Source organism: Labeo rohita, chromosome 13 (genome assembly GCF_022985175.1).
Source record: "Labeo rohita strain BAU-BD-2019 chromosome 13, IGBB_LRoh.1.0, whole genome shotgun sequence".
NCBI classification, from domain to species: Eukaryota; Metazoa; Chordata; class Actinopteri; order Cypriniformes; family Cyprinidae; genus Labeo; species Labeo rohita.
This window is the reverse complement of record NC_066881.1, coordinates 34,409,490-34,429,384: the sequence shown is the minus strand read 5'-3', so window position 1 is coordinate 34,429,384 and position 19,895 is coordinate 34,409,490. Positions and strand designations below refer to the sequence as shown.

At 33.8% G+C, this 19,895-nt stretch overlaps 1 protein-coding gene across 1 annotated transcript; it reads right to left on the bottom strand.

The window, feature by feature from the left end:
* Window positions 1–101: 101 nt before the first annotated feature.
* Window positions 102–17,626, bottom strand: gpr137ba (G protein-coupled receptor 137Ba). The gene is made up of 7 exons (XM_051126741.1): window positions 16,993–17,626; window positions 14,596–14,645; window positions 13,499–13,721; window positions 3,252–3,401; window positions 2,618–2,746; window positions 1,584–1,705; window positions 102–1,361 (listed from the first exon to the last, which is right to left on the bottom strand). Exons 1-7 carry the CDS (start codon window positions 17,341–17,343, stop codon window positions 1,256–1,258), a joined length of 1,131 nt encoding a protein of 376 aa, XP_050982698.1. The 5' UTR covers window positions 17,344–17,626; the 3' UTR covers window positions 102–1,255.
* Between the last annotated feature and the right edge of the window lie 2,269 nt (window positions 17,627–19,895).

Sequence of the window (19,895 nt, the reverse complement as noted above, 5' to 3'; positions counted from 1 at the left end):
AGGATCCATTGGTGAGCAAGTGGTGCAACGATAAACAGTCTGTGTCAATCTGCAATAGGTTTCATTCAACTTTTAGACAAGTGATCTCATTGTCTGCAATATAGAGAATTTTTCTTTTATTAATGTAGAAAACAAAGTCAGACAAAGTCTTACAAAGTGCAAAAGCTACAAACTGTACAATCAAACACTAAAAATGCATTTATAAAAACAACGGACAACAAACCAAACCCCTTCATTCACTTCTCAACATTTCAAAATATATACATTTTTTGTTTTGTCTATAGTGATCGATATGTTAATGCATTATATTGCAGTTGTCTATAGAAAAACTCCAAAAATAAAATTTTGTCATGGGAGAGTGTCATGTTTTCACAGTTCAGGCCAAGTAAATATGAAATGAATTATTTCCTTCATCTGGTTTTGTTTAACAGGTTTGTGTCCTGAATCTGAACAGAACTGAAATGAAGATAATGATTTTGTTTATGGAGCAGCAATACAAAAATAGCAACAAAAACTAGGTTTCACACAGTGGAATGTTAGCATACTTATCTAGTATACTTAATATATTAATTCTCATATATTCTTCTGTATATAATTGACAGTGCAAACTCAGAAAAATAGCTTGTACAGAATCACTCAGAGACGTTTTGTACATCTGAAATGAGAACTACTGGCACAAAAAAGTTTTCAAATTTGAACGTGACGATGAACAGCCACATTTTCAGCAGCACTGATTATGGAAACATTTTTTCCATTCATTTTCTCCACAGGGATTTCAGTTTGTATTTGTAGAAGAAATTATTTAGGCAATGCACTAGTCTTCCCATGAGCCATTGCAAATAATTGAATCAAAGGCAACTGTACAATATAAAACGATTGAATTTGATTACTGAAATTTTAGGTTCATATTTAAATCAAATATTTCAATACAAAAATACATATTTAAATCAAATACAAATATTTAAACCAAAAGTATTTAAATATACAAGTATTCCTATGTAGAATGTAGGGAGGCGGACTCGATTAATTAATTTGCAATGCATCATACTAGTGACCTGAACTTTCTAGAAAACTATAATTGATAGAAATCGATTTCTTTTTGAAGAAAATGATTGGTAGTTTTGCTTCCAGAGATGTACTGCTGTATTATATTAAAATACCCTAATAAATACAGGTAAAGACATCTGTGGTATGTAATATTACCCATCAGTGATGGGGAATGTGCAAAATAATACGACTCCTCATTGGGAATGTGCTAGTAGGGATTCAGCTCCTCCGGTGCTAGATTAGACTCTTCACCTTCAACGCATGCGGTGAAACTGTTGTTTCGACAACCCCAATCATAGCTGTCCGGCGTAAGACTGTGAACAAAAGCAATTGTGTAAACCATTAAAATCAAATTAATGGATTAACTGCATGCAATTAAGTCGAAACTCTATCAGACTTCCCTTTGAAGTGTGTAATTTCATATGGTTATTTTTAATCGCGATTAATCGCATATAAAATAAAAGTTTTGAATTGGTAAGTTTTGAATTCATATTTGTGATTTATTTAGTACTGAATGCCAAACTTGACTGTCATACCTGGCTTGAATGTTTTGTGGGATGATACTCCACGCGAGATCATCGTCGCTGTCGTAACGCCGCGGGTTGTCAAAAAAATAAGCTCTAGATGAGAACATGTGTCCGGGGATCACTGACACACTCTACAAACAAAAGAGAGAGTCTTCAGCATTATATTGTTTAGATTATATATGCACACTACTATTCAAAGTTTGAGGTCAGTATGATTTTTTTTAAATGTTTTTGAAATCTGTCTCCTCTGCTCATCAGGGCATGGGTTAAGTCAAAAATAGAGTAAAGATTGTGAAATATTATTACAATTTAAAATATCTGATTTCTATGTGAATAACTCTTAAAATGTAATTTATTTTAAGTTTGAATTTTCAGTATCATTACTCCAGTCTTCAGTGTTACATGATCCTTCAGAAATCATTCTAATATGCTGATTTGCTGCTCAACAAACAGTTCAGATTATTATCAATGTTGAAAACAGTTGTGCTACCCAATATTTTTGTAAACTGTGATACATTTTATATTTCAGGATTCACAGATGAATAGAAAGTTCAAAAGAACAGCATTTATTTGAAATTGAAATATATAAATAACATTAGAAATGTCTTGATCAATATAAGTTATTACTTTTTCAGTGACCACAAACTTTTGAAAGGTAATTTAAATGTTGCATGTTAAAGGAGAAGTCCACTTCCAAAACAAAGATTCACTTATAATGTACTCACCCCCTTGTCATCAAAGATGTTCATGTCTTTCTTTCTTCAGTCATGAAGAAATTGTGTTTTTTGAGGAAGGCGTTTCAGCATTTTTCTCCATATAATGGACTGATATGGTGCCCCAATTTTGAACTTCTGCAGCGATGTAGGCTAATTTTGAAACGATTTTTGAAGTTGAGGGACAAAATACATTTGGAGTTTTGAGACATAGCCTAACTGTCGAGAGCAAGGCAGGACGAGCGTTTTAAAAACATTAGTGAGTACATTATATGTGAATCTTTGTTTTGGAAGTGGACTTGTCCTTTAAGATTGTATGAAATCTCGTACCCGATCCTGAGTCGGCTTACGGACTCTGAAAAAGAAGACCACCAGTGAAGTGGGCAGCAGCTCCCAGACAAACAGGATCACCCCAAAAACCACATATCCAGCATCACCCAATGTCGACTTCAGATCTGCCTGTAGAAAAAATAATTTCAGCAGTTGCAAAAGTCAGCCAAATCCATGATTAATCTGCTGTTTTGTAGAGGCGTCAGAATACAAAATTTGACGATTTAGAGCCAAATTACAGTGGGGTAAAAATGACTTTAGAAAGATGCCAGTGTCATTGTTAGTTTTAAACAGAGGTCTGATAGTAAAATCCTTTGGCTTTAGTAATCATTGTGGCATTATTTGCCAATGGTGACCGTTCAAAAATGGGAAAAAACGCTTTACATGTTGTTTATCCAAAGTTTGCATGCCTGTAACTCAGGAAATATGAAAAATATCTTAATATCCTTTTAGATTCTGGCTTTTATCAAACGTATCTTTTAGTATATTCTTTTATAGGGCCATATATGGTTCAGTTCCTGAGATATAGGCATCTCAGTGTGGCTCCATGAGTGAAGCCATTTTCAGTATCACAGGGTCACTTTGCATACAGCTAATACCTTTTTTACTTTAAATAAAAAATGCATAAACGTACTTGGTCTGATACATTGTACCAATCGTAGTCGAACGAGTTGATGCTCTTGATTTTTGCCAGTGCCAGCACCACTAGGTTGTAACACGCACGGGACGAGTACAGCAGGATCACCGTCGCTCCGATTATAGTCACCTGACACACGGATGTTCCCTGGACAGAAAAGACAAGACAAGACGTTTAGCTCAGACTCAATTCTGTTATGACACGCCATCCAATATTTTATACAATAGATAAAATATACTGTTTTTAAACAGAGATTCATTTGGACTCTTTTCCACTCCATGGGTGTTTACATTGTTAAATAAAACATTAACTAATCTTGTTTTACTTTTACAATCATGAAAATGAAAGTGAATGATATACAGGCCTTGTTTATAACCGTTTTGCTGTCATATCACATATACTATTATATTTTTGTTAATATTTTGAATTGGAATTAATTTTTATATTTTCTTTTTTCACTTTAATTTTAGTTAACATTTTGTGTTTTTTTTTTTTTTTTTTTTTTAAGTCTATATAGTATTTTTTTAAATTAATTTTTTAGTTTATTTAGCTTTAGTATTTCATCTCAAATTAAATGAAAATGAGAAGTTGCTTTGGCAGCAGTGTTATTTTAGTATCATATACTATTATTGTTTGATTTTGACATTGGTGGGGACATAACAGCAGGCCCTCTCCATAGCACAGTATAACCCCCAGTGTTAAACTAACACTCCCAGTGTTTATATAATTCTCACTCAGAGTTTTAAAGAAGTAACACTGAAGGAGTAAAAGTTAAAGAGATAATTACTTGATTAACTGAGTGATGATGATTGAGCATTAATGAAGAACGCTTGCTATTAACAAACTGAATCACTGAAAGAAAGAAAAACAAGAACGGAACAAAAACTCTTTTAACACTGAGTGAGAATTATATAAACACTCGGAGTGTTAGTTTAACACTAGGGGTTTTACTGTGGTAAAACAACGAAACCATGGTTCATTTTCGTAGGGAATGTGTTGCCAGGTTAAATGAATAAATAAATAAATTTACACCTTAGGATGATGCATATGATGAATATAGAGATGCCGTTTTCACTGCTTTAGGATTAATAGAACTTTGGATAGTTTCCATATACTTGTCTAGATCAACTTTGAATAAAGAATAGAGAGCCAGTATATTTTTGTTGTGAAATTTAGCTAGCAGGAAAATCAAATTAATTATACTTTCCTATATTCTCTTTTGAGTAGTCAAACAATCTAAAGAAAACATCTTTAAAACAGAAAGAAAAGTCACTTACAAAAAGTGTGACCAAAATTTCTCTGTGGTTTGTTGCCAGACAAGAGAATGACATCTTTCTCAGAAGAGTGTCAAGAACAGCAACTCATTTCAATGTCTGACTTATACATATAATTACGTCCATAAGCTTTTTGTGAAATTTGGATTGCCTCGTTAATTTGTTGTTTGGCCTCTTCATATTTAAACCATGGTATCCACAAATTAATCTTGATTTTGCTACACTAGCCATAGTTAAACCATGGTATTTGTAATAAAACTGTGGTTAAACAAAAAACGTGGTTGTTTATTATATCATATTAATTATTATAGAAATTAATACAATATTAAATGATAATATTATGCGATGCTATCTACGCGAGTGTTGTCTGTGCGCGATGTAGACAGCATTCAAAAGAAGTTGATCATTAATAAATATTACATAAAGTATATCAAATAGTCCTACAAACATTTCATGCACCCCACAGTCTTGTAAGTCCATTAACTGATCCTCTTTTTTTCTGTAATATTTGTATCATTCCTTCATATTCGTTATTTTTTTTTTTTTTTTACCTTAATTTCGATCTCTTTATGTAAATGCTCGACATGCCAGTACAATTTTGAATATGCTATATTGGGATTTTTACTGGAATGCAGTTTAAAGGTTGAATTTGACATATATTCTATTTTATTTCGTCTAATTAAGTGTGTTTTCATTTACAAATTAAACTACGTGAATGATTCATTCCTCAGTGAAACACTATAATTAGACGAAACAAAATAAAATAATTCAACCTTTAAACTGCATTCCAGTAAAAATCCCAGTCATATAACATATGTCGAGCATTTACAGTATTTACATATAGAACGTTAAGTAAAGAGATGGAACATAAACGAAAATAAAATAATAGGCTAATAATAATAATAACAATAATAATAATAATAATAATACTGAAAAAACGATCAGTTAATAGAAGGTTGGATAAAAATATCTTGTAGGCCTATTTTATTTGATGTACTTTGGGTAATATTTATTAATGATAAACTTCTTTCGAATGCATCGCGCACAGACAGCATCCCCTGTTGTTAATATAATCATTTAATAATGTATTCATTTCTATAATAATTAATATAATAATTCCTTAATACCTCGACAAAATGATCTCGTGGCCACGACAAACTTAAGTGAACCGAAGGTGTCCCCTCCCGGTCACCGTAGATTCGCGATACGCGCTTCAAAGTTTCGATCTAAATCAAGTGATTCGCGAACCCGCTCCGATCGAAGATTCGATCTGAATCAAAAGATTCGCGAACCCGCTCCGATCGAAGATTCGATCTGAATCAAATGATTTGCGAACCCGCTCCGAAGTTCCGATCTAAATCAAATGATTCGCGAACCTGCTCCGAAGATCCGATATGAATCAAATGATTCGCGAACCTGCTCCAAAGATCCGATCTGAAACAAAGGATTCGCGAACCCGCTCCGAAATCCCGATCTAAATCAAATGATTCGCGAATCCGCTGCGAAGATCCGATCTGAACCAAATGATTCGCGAACCCGCTCCGAAATCCCGATCTAAATCAAATGATTCGCGAACCCGCCCCGAAGATCCGATCTAAATCAAATGATTCGCGAACCCGCCCCGAAGATCCGATCTAAATCAAATGATTCGCGAACCCGCCCCGAAGATCCGATCTAAATCAAATGATTCGCGAATCCGCTGCGAAGATCCGATCTGAACCAAATGATTCGCGAACCCGCTCCGAAATCCCGATCTAAATCAAATGATTCGCGAACCCGCTCCGAAGATCCGATCTGAACCAAATGATTCGCGAACCCGCTGCGAAGATCCGATCGGAACCAAATGATTCGCGAACCCGCTCCGAAAACCCGATCTAAATCAAATGATTCGCGAACCCGCTCCGAAAACCCGATATGAATCAAATGATTCGCGAACCCGCTCCGAAGATCCGATATGAATCAAATGATTCGCGAACCCGCTTCGAAGTTCCGATCTGAATCAAATGATTCGCGAACCCGCTCCGAAATCCCGATCTAAATCAAATGATTCGCGAACCCGCTCCGAAGATCCGATCTGAATCAAATGATTCGCGAACCTGCTCCGAAGATCCGATGTGAATCAAATGATTCGCGAACCCGCTCCGAAATCCCGATCTAAATCAAATGATTCGCGAACCCGCTCCGAAGATCCGATCTGAATCAAATGATTCGCGAACCTGCTCCAAAGATCCGATCTGAATCAAATGATTTGCGAACCCGCCCCGAAGATCCGATCTGAATCAAATGATTCGCGAACCCGCCCCGAAGATCCGATGTGAATCAAATGATTCACGAACCCGCTCAAAAGATCCGATATAAATCAAATGATTCGTGAACCCGCCCCAAAGATCCGATCTGAATCAAATGATTCGCGAACGCCAAGATGGCGACTGTGTAACATTCATGTGCTGAAGCTCTGCACTTGTTTTATAGTTAACGCATGTAAAAGGGTATATAAGTTAATAACAGCTTTTTTTACTGGTATAAGCAAGTCTTTTTTCGTTCTTTCGTCTTTCTTTCGTTCTCCTAACGTTTCAAACGAGCGCGATGGAAGCAGATAGGCCTAATCGAGGCGCTGCGCATTCGTACGCGAGGAAATCTCTGGATGCCGCGTTCAAGGAAAATGACGCAGCGAAAACCTCTGGATCGAAAATCCCTCTACCTGAAACTCCCAAACCGCCTTCCAAGAAATCAAAAATGGGTGACAGAGATGGGTCGGACAGTCAGTCGGTTTCCAATTCACACCTTCTGGAAATTTTGGAGCGAGTTGAAAAAATGCAAGCCGAATTTCTGACTCGCATGCAATCCCTCGAGACAACGGTGAAAGACAACACGAATTCGTTGAACAGTGTGACTGAGGCGCTCGAATTCATGAACAATCAGGTAGAAGAGGTGACAGACAAGGTGAACTCGCTTCAGATCAAGGTGGAATCTCTGGAAAAGGAGAACCGTGTGCTGCGGGACAAATGCGACGAACTGGATTCTTACAAGAGGAGGTGGAATCTTCGAGTGTCCGGTATTCAGGAGCAGCGAGGAGAAGATGTCCGGAAGATTCTCATCGATCTGTTCAGTAAAGTTTCTCCTGTGATCGCAGATCAGCTCATCTACACGCTGGATGTCGCTCATAGACTGGGTCCGCGCTCTGAAGGAGTTCGCTCCAGCCGAAGAATCATCGTGCAGTTTCTTTCACGCAACGTCCGAGATCAGATCTGGAGGGATGCCAGAACCGCCGCCGTCCTCAAAGAAAGGAAAATCAGGATTTTCGAAGACCTGACGCAGAGCACCAAAGACGCCCGGAACAAACTCTGGCCTCTTGTCGAGCAAGCGAGGAAGGAGGGGAAGAGAGCAGGCTTCAGAGGCCCCTTCGCTTATATCGATGGTAAAAGAATCTCTGCTAAAGATCAGTTTGTGTGAATGATGCTGCGGCATCCTCGGCGAAATCTCCGCGCACCGAATGACTTTTCTGATACTCGCGGGTAAACACGAACTGCACCGCGGCTTCTTTGCACATTTTTTCCCTGACAGGATGGACAGACTGTAAACGGTGTTGTATTGAGCTAATTGGAATCAGGAACCAGAAGACCTAAAGGTACCGTTACTTATTTAGTGTTATTTCACGAGCTGGATCCTCAACTCAATTTTTACTTTTATTTTGGGACTTACTTGTGTAGGGCATTGGTCATAAATTTGGAATATTTATTTAATATATGAGTGCTCGTTTGGAAGAAGATATTACATTTTAGTGACTAAAAGATGAACGAAAGAACTCAGAAAAGGATAAAAGTAAAGAAGACGGAAAAAGACTTTTACTCAAGCCCTTATACTCATGTTGCAGAGTTAGGCGAAATATCGCTTTTTTCTTTGTTATTCGAGTAAATTTTTTTCTGTTCTAATTGATATTCAGATTGTTCTGTACCTAGTTCTTTAGGTATTATTCTCTTGTTTCATTTTTATGTCTTTGTCGTTGTTTTCTTTAAATGCCAGGGGTTTGAAAAATAATGTCAAAAGGAAGGCTTTATTTTTATTTTCTAAGAGACACAAAGTAGATTTTTGTTTTTTTCAAGAAAGTCACTCTACATCTAAAGATGCCAGATTTTGGAGGTCACAGTGGGGCAACGACATATGGCTGTCACACGGGTCAGAATACTCTGCGGGAGTAGGGATTATGAAGTGTAATTTTAATGGCAGTATTCTGGAAACCAGCATCGATCCTTCAGGTCATTTCCTGCTTATGGTAGTTGTTGTCAATGAGTTTATAGTGATCATTGTCAACATCTATGGATACAATTCTGTGGCAGAAAACCGTACGTTCTTTAACATGCTAGATCAAACACTGTCATCTGCATTAGAGAAATATCCTACTGCCTTTCTGATTTTAGGTGGTGATTTTAACATGGTAATGAATAACACGATAGATCGACACCCTCCAAGGAAAGCAGCTTCTTCAAATTCAAGTCTTATTGCGTTTATGGATAAATTTGATTTAGTCGACATCTGGAGAGAAATGTATCCGGATGTAATACAGTACACTTGGTCAAACAAAGACCGTTCGAGACAATCCAGAATCGATTATTGGTTGATCTCTAAAACACTAAGAAATAATAATATTTCTATTAATATTAGCAACAGTCCACTGACTGACCATAATGCCATTTATATTTCGGTTAATTTATCACAAAATACTACAATTCATACTTCTAAAGCGTTACTTTGGAAATTAAATAATTCCCTTCTTAAATATGAAAAGGTCAAGCAACAGATTGATGAGTTAATCCGAATTTACTGGAAAAGGGCTGAATCAGAAAAAGCTTATGGACGTAACTGGGAGCTTCTAAAATATGAATTAGGAAAGTTTTTAAGAAAATTTGGAAGTAATGTAGCAAAACAAAACAGATTAATTGAAGATGACATTCTTTCACAGCTGTCTGCTTTATCACTTAAAGAACCATTGACAGATACTCAAAATGCTGAATACTCCAAACTCCAGAATAAATTAGATGAACTGTATAGAGCCAAAGCTAAGGGAGCCTATGTCAGATCCAGAAAAAAGTGGCTGGAAGAAGGAGAACAAAATTCAGCCTATTTCTTCAGGTTGGAAAGATCCAATGCTATGAACGCATCTATTGATCGTCTCCAAACAAATGATGGTGTTCTTGATAATCCTAAAGAAATAGCTGCTTTTTGCTCCAAATTTTATAACAACTTGTATACTTCAAGGTATTGTCATAATTCAGCCAAATCCTTTTTTGACTCTATTAGTCAAAACAAAGTTATTTCATTCGAAGATAAAGAAGCTTGTGATAATGATATATCTCAATCAGAAATTCTACAGGCAATTAAGAGCTTAAAAAATAATAAAAGTCCAGGCAGTGATGGTCTAACCGCTGAATTATATAAGATGTTTGATGAAAAATTATCTCCTTTCTTACTAAAAGTGTTTGAGGAAAGTTTTGAACTGGAAGCACTTCCACCAACCATGACACAAGGAGTCATTACTCTGATACCCAAACCCAATAAAGATCGAGAATGTCTAGAAAATTGGAGGCCAATCACCCTATTAAATAACGATTATAAAATTTTAGCTTTAGTTTTAGCACAAAGAATGAAAGATGTACTTAGTATCATTATTGATGAATCGCAATCAGGTTTTATGGAAAAACGTCACATTACGAATAATATAAGATTAGTTTTAGATCTGTTAGATTACGAGGATCTCGTCCCTAATGACAGTTTCATGCTTTTCTTAGATTTCTACAAAGCCTTTGATTCGCTTGAGCATAAGTTCATATTTCAAGCTCTTGCTAAATTTGGGTTTGGAGATCACTTTTGTAGAGCCGTCAGAACACTATATAAAAATAATAATAGTGCTATTAAATTAAAATTTGGAACCTCACCAAGATTCAGTTTGTCACGTGGAGTAAGACAAGGCTGTCCTATATCTCCATATTTATTCTTACTCGCCTCTCAATTTTTAGCCCTGCATATTTCTAATAATAATTTACAAGGTATTTCAATTGACGATAGACAAATTCTAATTAGCCAACTGGCTGACGACACCACTCTGTTTCTGAATGACGCTTCCCAAATCCCTTTAGCTTTGCAATTGATCGAGTCCTTTTCCAGAGCTTCGGGTCTCTGTCTAAACATCAACAAATGTGAGTTAATGTCAATTAAACGCTGTGAAATTCCCTCTATATGCAACATCCCTGTGAAAAATCAAGTTACATACTTAGGTATTGTCATTAATAAAGACCAGAAAACAAGATGTAAACTAAATTTTGACCCTTTAATAGTGAAAACACAAAGGAAACTGAATATGTGGCTGCAGAGAGATTTATCAATAAGAGGAAGAATTTTACTCTCTAAAGCTGAAGGATTGTCTCGACTGACTTACGCTGCTCTTTCCTTGGAGGTTGATAAAGGAACATTAAAAAAAGTTGACAGCATGTTAAACAACTTTGTTTGGAAAAATAAAACCCATTATATCAGAAAATCAGTAATAATGAATCCAACAAAACAAGGGGGACTGGATTTTCTAGATTTTGCTACCTTAAACAACACTTTTAAAATTAATTGGCTTAATAATTTTCTTAAAAATCCCTCTTCCCTTTGGAATATTATCCCCAATTATATTTTCTCTAAAGTTGGTGGGCTGAATTTTCTTTTACTCTGTAATTATAATATCTCAAAAATCCCTGTCAAACTTTCTAATTTCCATAAGCAGATGCTCTTGGCCTGGTCCCTCATATACAAACACAACTTCTCTCCACACAAATATTACTTATGGAACAATAAGGATATTCTTTACAAGAATAAATCTCTTTTCTTCAAGGATTGGTTTGAAAACAACCTTCTTTTAGTTGGACAGCTTTTTAACTCACAAGGCAGACTTTATAATTATTCAGATTTTTTACAGAAATATAATATCCCTGTATGTGCCGATGAATATGCGATTGTTTTCAATGCCATTCCCTCTGCTGTGTCTTTTCTGTTGCAAGGCTCTACATTTCCATGGCCGTGTTCTTACTCTCTGAATTTAACTGACACAATGATTGGAGGTGTTTGCTTTTCTACAGATCGTCAGAAAAATAACTATAAAATCAGAGCTCTCTTCCAGGCTGAGATAACAACAATTCCATATGTAATACCGTATTGGAATAATATTGTGGAGAATATACCTTGGGAGAAAGTATGGACCTTGCCTCATAAGTATCTGCTTACCAATAAAGTAAAAGAAATGACATTTAAACTGATTCACAAATGTTACCCGACTAAAGTCTTTCTTAGGAAATATAAGTCTGACATTGACGTGAACTGCAGTTTTTGTCATTCTTCTGAAGAAGACTTCATTCATTTGTTTTGGCAATGCACCCACACAGAGAAATTCTGGTCTGACTTTTTGGTGTTTATTCAATCTTATTTTGTAAGTGACTTCTCATTTTGTTTTAAAGATGCTTTGTTTGGCTTATTTGAATATTCTAAGGAGAATACAGGAAAATATTACATAATTAATTTATGTTTTCTGTTAGCTAAATTTCACATTCATAAACAAAAGTTTACTGGCTCTAAACCTCTTTTTCTTTGTTCAAAGTGGATTTGGATATGTATGTGGAAACTATCCAAAGTTCTACTAATTTGAAAGCTATGAAAACTGTATCTCTGTATTCATCCTTTGTGTCATCTTAAGATGTAATTGTATTACCCTGTTTTTTTCTTTGTTACCCTGGCAACAAATCTGTGTATTCTTCTTTCTTTTTATTTATTTTGTCTGTATTTGTACTGTTTTGTTGTTTTGAATATCTGTAATGCTTAATAAAAAAAAAAAAAAAAAAGCGGTTCCAGGGTAAATGACTCGGTTTCTCTGTTCTTCTTTCGCGTCTTCAGCCATGTTTAAACAACGTAGCTCGGTAATTTATGACATGAACTGAAATAAGAAGTATGATGTGTACAAATATCCATATATCAAATATCCATATTTCCATTCCAAAGATAACATTTCGATGTCACAAAATCTACGAACATATTCAGGTGAGATATCCGGTTTACTGCCAACTAGTGAAACACTCCATTAATATGACGAGCCGCAGCTCAAAATACACGTTGGATGGAAACATTGTACATTATGATGGAGTTTGTAGCTTAATTCACTATATTTGGAATAGTTTGAGCACTGCAGTTCAGTTGCTGACTATTATATAGAGTAATAGTCAGTGTAAAGCAGATGAACACAATTTGTGTTAGTTTTTAATTTTTCTGCTTTCATTTTCATTTTAGTTGAGGTTTTAGTAATTTTGTTGGTGGTGGTGGTGTTGGTGTTGGTGTGTGTGTGTGTGTGTTTTATGATTTTAATGTTAGTTTACTATGATGACCCTGCTTGGCAACTAGCTGAAATAAAGCAGGTTTAAGTTTTTTTAAATATTTTATTTAATTTCTGTTCATGTTTATTTAATTTCAAGTAACAAAAATATTTTTTAATGGTTTTGGTTTTAGTTTTAGATAATGATAATAACCCTGATATACATTAAATCAAAAAGTCCAAGGAAAGTTAGGGAAGTGTCCAACAGTCCATTTCAGCCTCTTTATCTGGACATACAATGGACTTGCGAGGACTGGCACACTGTTAAAGGACAACAAGTTTTCTAAGACTGAAAGCTAAACCATTTTCAAGATAATGTATAGATAAATACACTGTAAATGCTTTTCCGTGCTACTTTTTTAAAAGAGGCTATTTCCATCTGGTTAACTCATTAAAATGCTTTGCCTGTTTAATGGATTGTTTGTTCATTTCCAGGGTTCAAAAACTATAAAAAACAAATAAATAAAACAAAACAATATATGTATATATTGTAGTATATTCATATTGACTTTAATCTTGCTGTACAGTGTATCCCAATCTTTCAATTTGCCTAATGTGTATTTGTGTTTCAATACCTTGGATTCCAGGTAGATGTTGGCCAGAGACATCTTGGCGATCTTGTAGAGACACATTGAGAGCGAGACGGCGCAGAGGACGAACAGAGTGTCGTTGATGGCCACACGCACCAGCACTACGGTCTCTCTGTCGGCCTTCGTCATCTTCACCAGCAAAGCGCAGGTCACGTTCACCAGCAGGAAGATGATGCTGATGAACAGGAAGAGCAGGTACAGCGGCAGCCTGACGAGACACAACACTTAGTGAAGCTGCTAGTGCATTAATACAGGACATGCATGCTGGGTTATCTAACTAAAAACTGAAACTCAATCTAAAATGAAAGCCATAAAATATGTTCATCACTTGAAATAAAATAATTTCCCGTTTCAGTTTAGTTTAACTTCATGTACAAAAATAGCTAAAACTAAAACAGTATACTGTGTGTGTATATATATATATATATATATCTATATATGTATGTATATGTGAAAAAAATACTAAAAATGAGAAAAAGAACAACAAAATTACAAACTTAAAATGAAATGATTAAATTTAAAAATGTAAAAATTAAAAATTATTTAAAATATGAATTAACTGTAATAATATCTCAGTGATAATTATTTAAAATTGTGTATATATAGTTTTTATAAAAAAAAAAAAAAAAAAAAAAAAAAAAAAAGCTTTTTGCCTAAATTACAGATGAGGCTAAAGTACATAATTTTTTAAATTTCGATTATTATAAAAATAGTATTTTTTTCTGTGCTTGATTTTAATAATTAAATAAAGTAAATAATAATAATAACAATAACAATAGTAATAAATAATTTTTATTTTATTCCTTTAATCATATAGCTGCATTAAGGACCTCAAGGTCTCTTGACAAATGCATAATATGTAATAAGTAAAACAAATACATAACCCAAGCAAAACAAACAATATAAATGAGTTTGAATCCCTGGATAGAGTTCACTGAGATTCTGAGATTTTATTCCAAAGTTTAGGAAAAATTATACAAAAATTTAATTATTAAGTTTCATTAAAAATTGCAATTAACAAAATATGTTTTCAAAAGCAGAAGTAAATAAGTTTCAGATGATAGTTTTGGATCCATATTCACCTGTACTTCTGAAGTTCTGGTGAATATTTAGACTTCGCCTTAAAAATGACCTGTACCAGAAAACAAGCTGTAAGTTAGTGTAAATACTGCATGCATAAAGCAGCTGACTTATTAAAACAAGAATGACACATTCAGAATCACAAAACTCACCAGTTGCCTTGTCAGAGCATTTGATCATAACATAAACAGCAAGTTGTAAAGCAAGGGCTTCTTAGGTTTACTGCTCATCTCCATCATAAACACTGACATGTCAGCATGTTCAGAAGTATTACATAAGATCTGATTCAGGCAAGTTTGGGGACTAAAATGTGTCATATACTGTAAAAGTTACTTTATTGAGCTTCTATGGTTACATTAGTATGAAAGAAACATTATAATTTATTGACTTGAATAAAAGTACACAAAAAAAATCCCCAAATCCAGTTCATTCTACAGTAGTTGCACTTGTGTATTCCAAAAATGCACAGTTTACAGTTCTTGTATATACTGTACATTAAATGAGTATATACAGTAAAGTATGTACAGTATGTGGACACCCACAAGTGTTTGTTGCACATTCAAAATAACATGCAAAGTTGTGTTAAATATAAATCAAGTGTTTATCGTATGTATATGGTAGATATGGTGACTGTAAATAATTCACAGCTTTTTCCTGTAGTGTAAACGCTTTAGACCACAGTGAATGATTTCACTTCTCTTTTTGTACTCACACTGTACTCCCACTCATGATTAATTTACATGCGCAGCTTTGATCATAATAAAACGGGAAGAGTAGTTGTATACTGCAACATCTGTACTTTGGAGCAATATGTATTGGGAGAATGTATAAACGCACATAACACTGAACTGAATTGACGTTAGCACAAGTGTGGGTGTAAATCAATAATGACCCGAGCTGCTCTTCCTTGCCTTCGCTGTCGTATTATTATGATCTATGCAGCAATAACTGTGGATGGAGAGTGTTTTTTCTATATTGTACAGTATGATTACGTAATTCACACTGAGAGATCATGATGCTTTTTGCATGAAATCTGATTTATATTCTTTTATTTTAATCATCAGATATTGATTAGATTGTGAACAGTTTTTCTTTATTAATAGGCAAGAATTATTATTGTTAACTAAAACTAAAACCACAAAAACAAGCATTTTTATTAATTAAAATATACAAACTGAAAAAAAACAGCTAGTCGACAAGGCAACATTTATTTTTCTCTTTTTTAATTTAAGTGGAAGTGATAAAAAAAAAATGAAATAAAATAAAACTAATTTAATAAAAAACGATATAGACATATTAAAATAAAAAAAAAAACTAGTACATATAAAAAACTTTGAAATTATAATAAAACAAAAAATATAAAAAATACATTCTACTTTAAAATTAATAATAGCTGTAATGGTATACCAGAAATAAAACATATAAATTGAAAATTAGCTAAAATTAAAATAAAAACATAAAATAAAGAACATTTAAAAATAAAATATTATTTGAAATATTAACAAAAACTATAACTGTATACCAATAATACAAAAATAATACAATTACTAAACCTTATTTTAATAATTAATAATTTAAATTTAAATAATTATATTTTAATAACAATTATTAAACTTCAAATAAAATTTAAATACAAACAGAAAATGTACATTTTAATCATTTAAAAATATTAGCAAAATATATTATAATCTAATAATATATTATATTAATTTTAAATATTAACTAAAACTATAACTGTACACCAATAATACAGAAATAACAGAATTACTAAAACTACTAATTTCTTATTTTTAATAATTATAGGTTAATAATTAACATTTCAGTTATTATTATTATGTTTAAATAATTAAAGTTTAGTAATAATAATAATTATTATTATTATTATTATTTAAAAAGTTAAAATAAAAACAGAAAATCTAATTTACAATATTAGCTAAATATATTATAATAATTTATTTTATTAATTTTAAATATTAACTGAAATATAAATAGCAGAATTACTTATACTTTAACTAAAATGAAAATGAAAACAGAAAATGTAAAAATAACATTTAACCTGAAATATTAACACAAACTATGATATACCAATAATACTAAAATAACACTGTAGGTGGCTGAATAAATATGAGGGATTGATGTCAACTAAAAAGGTCAGCTGTTTCACTGTCAGAAAATGTTAGAATGAATAAGAATTAATAATGCATTATGAATTATGCTTAAGAAAGTTGTTTTACGAAAGTAAAGTCATATTCACATCCATAGACACAGTATCACCTCTTGCTTACAATTTAATGTCCAAAATACTGTCTCTCGTAAACATACATGTGACCTGTAGTCTTAAAACTGATTTTACTGTCGCCACAATGGCAAGGTGCAAAGGACGCTCGTGACAAACTCACCTGTGCAAAATAAAGATTCATGAGGCTGAGAGTGAAGAACTGCAGGCAAACTGGAAAACAGTAGAGCAGCCAGAAAGCGAAGGGTCCGAGCGTGTTTGCCGTCACGCAGTTTCTGAAATAAAAGGAGAAGAGCAGTGCGCGCAAAGCCGCCCACAGCAGGCACAAGAACAGAAACACCGTCTGGTAGCTGAAGCGCTTGTGTCGGTATCGCAGCACCAGCCAGAGCTGCACGTACACGAATGCAAAGAGCAGCGAGTAGAAGATGGTGTAGGCCACCGTCAGTCCCAGCTTGACGTAGGGCGGCACTGCCGGGCTGAAGGTCGGCAGAGGCGGGAGCGAGTCGCTCTCCATGGCTCTCCTTTCCTCCTGCCTGGAGAAGGAAGTCTAGAAGGGGTCTTTCCTCCTCCACCGGCTTCTGCGGCTCCTCCTTCACGTGTCAAAATCACTACAGCACTGATTCTGCTGCAGAAAACGAGCGTCTGAGGGCAGCCGGGGGTTTAGGGGAAGGAAACGAGGGAGAAAGAGGAAAAGAAAGCCAGCAGCACTTCCTCCCGCGGCGCGAGTCTGTGCACAGCGCTGCATGAGCCGCATTCAGCTGGCAGGAAGAGCATTGTGCAGCGGCCAGTGAAAGCCGGAGGGAGGAGAAGGAGGAGGCAGGAGGACGGACGGCCCCTTTGACGGCGTGTTGACGTGCTGTACTGTACCTTTAACCCTGCGCTCAGGCTTCCCAGCGCTGGCAAACTCCCACGGGATGCTGCTTTCTCTTCCCAGTGTGGCTGTTTACAGGTTTGCTTGGAGATTTATCAGAGGAGAGCGTTTATATTGTTTACCTTACATAATAAAACACATGTTGCATCTTTAAAATACAGTGCAATTTTAATTCTTCTTTTTCCATTTTTCATATAAACCAGGGGCAATTGCAGCTTTTTTCCATTAAGTAGGAGTAAATCAAATTATTATTATTATTATCTAATTTTTTTGCATTTTAATTTAAATTCATTTACATTAATCGTAATTCTTGGAATTATGATTTTTTCATTTGTTTGTTTACTTGCATTTTCCTTCAGTTGGACCTACATCTTAATTATTGTTTAGTTACTGTATAAATATTGCATAAGATTGTATAAATCCTTTTACTAAAATTTAGAATTTGCTTGCTTAATTAATTTATTTACTTTCATGTAAACCAGTCACAATTGCGTTTTTTTGTTTGTTTGTTTGTGTGTTTCCTTCAGTAGGACCAAAATCGGAATTTTTGGAATTAATGTTTATGTATTTTCATAATGCACAGATTATTTGCTTTACTTAAAGAAACGGTGGTTACAACTTTATATAAGCTTTGTATTATCTTTCTTTCTTTATTTTATTTTGCTTCGTTTGTACATTACTCCTAATTTTTGGAATTTAAATAAATAAATAAATAATTTATTCTTTGATTTGAATTTTCCTTCAGTTGCACCTAAATATTAAGTTATTATATAAATATTGCATAAATCATTTTACTAAAATATAGAATTTATTTATTTATTTATTTATTTATTTTTAGTGAACCAGAGGCAATTGCAGTTTCTTCATCACTAGGAGCAAAATCAGTTTTTTTAAATTAACGTTTTTTTTTATTTGTTTTTATGTATTTATTTATTGCATTTTCAGTAGCACAGATTATTTGCTTTACATAAACAAACACCAGTTACATCTTTATATAAGCTTTGTTTTATTATCTTTATTTATTGTATTTTGCTTCATTTGTACATTTGTGCTCTTAATTTTTGGAATTTAAATAAATAAATAAATAAATAGCATTGGTCCTAAATCTTAATTATTAAGTTATTATTTACATATTTTATAAATCTTTTTACTAAAATATAGAATTTGATTTATTTATTTATTTATTTATTTATTTATTTTCATGCAAACCAGGGGCAGACACTGGTTGTATCTTTATATAAGCAACTTAATTTAAAGAATAATTAGCATTTTCCTAAATCGTAATTATTGGAATTAATATAAATCCTTTACAAAAATATAGAGCAGTCTACAAACCTAAAGATTTTTATTATTTTTTTTTATTTTATGTTTACAAGCAACTTCATAATATATAAATAGGGTCAACTGCATTTTTTTTATTTTTATTTATGTTTTTATTTTTTTTATTTTTATTTTTTTTGCATTTACCTTTAGTACCCCTAAATTTTGTTTAAATGTATATTTCATTTAAGATGCTGAATAGTTCTTTATCATCAGTTTGCCAAAATAAAGTTGCTAATTAATATTCAAGTGAAGAAACTAATTAATATTCAGACTATGTTGGCTCTTTTTGACTTCAGACTTGTTATGCAATCCAATTGTTTCTATAACCTCCTTACACCCTGATTAAGTCTCTGATCTGAAGGGTTTAATACTTTTCAGCGGTTGTCGTCGTGTTTGACTAACCCCTGTTGGGATTTACCACGCTCTTCTCTCCATGAGAACCTCTCTGTGTCTGGGACTGTATTTGTAAATTATAGCTGATGTAGCTTAGGTTCTCATTCACATGGCAGCAAGTCAGTGACAAATGCAGCTTGGCCCAGAGGTCAGAGGTCAAGTTGTCATCGTACTCTGAGACAGGGCAGCAAAGGACAGCTGACAAATCAATCAACAGTGCAGTAAAAATCACTCAAAGGTCATGTGATCTGGTTATTAGCGAATTACATGTACATAGTACTTGTCAAAAATCTGTAAACATTATGATTTTTAACTGTAAAAGAAGTCTCTTTTACTCACCAAGGGTGAATTTATGTGCTCGAAAATACAGTAAAAACAGTTAAATATTTTTACAATTTAAAATAACGTTTCTATGTGAATATATTGTGAAATGTAATTTATTGCTTTGATCAAAGCTGAATTTTCAGCATCGTTATCCC

Bases quoted from the DNA above. Each gene is read 5' to 3' on its own strand.
- gpr137ba (XM_051126741.1), bottom strand. From the start codon at position 17,343: ATGGAGAGCGACTCGCTCCCGCCTCTGCCGACCTTCAGCCCGGCAGTG. The intron at 3,402-13,498 runs GTATTGAAACAC...TTTTCTGTCCAG, and splicing joins ACATCTACCTGGAATCCAAG to GGAACATCCGTGTGTCAGGT. The intron at 1,706-2,617 runs GTACGAGATTTC...TTTTGTTTGTAG, and splicing joins GTAAGCCGACTCAGGATCGG to AGTGTGTCAGTGATCCCCGG.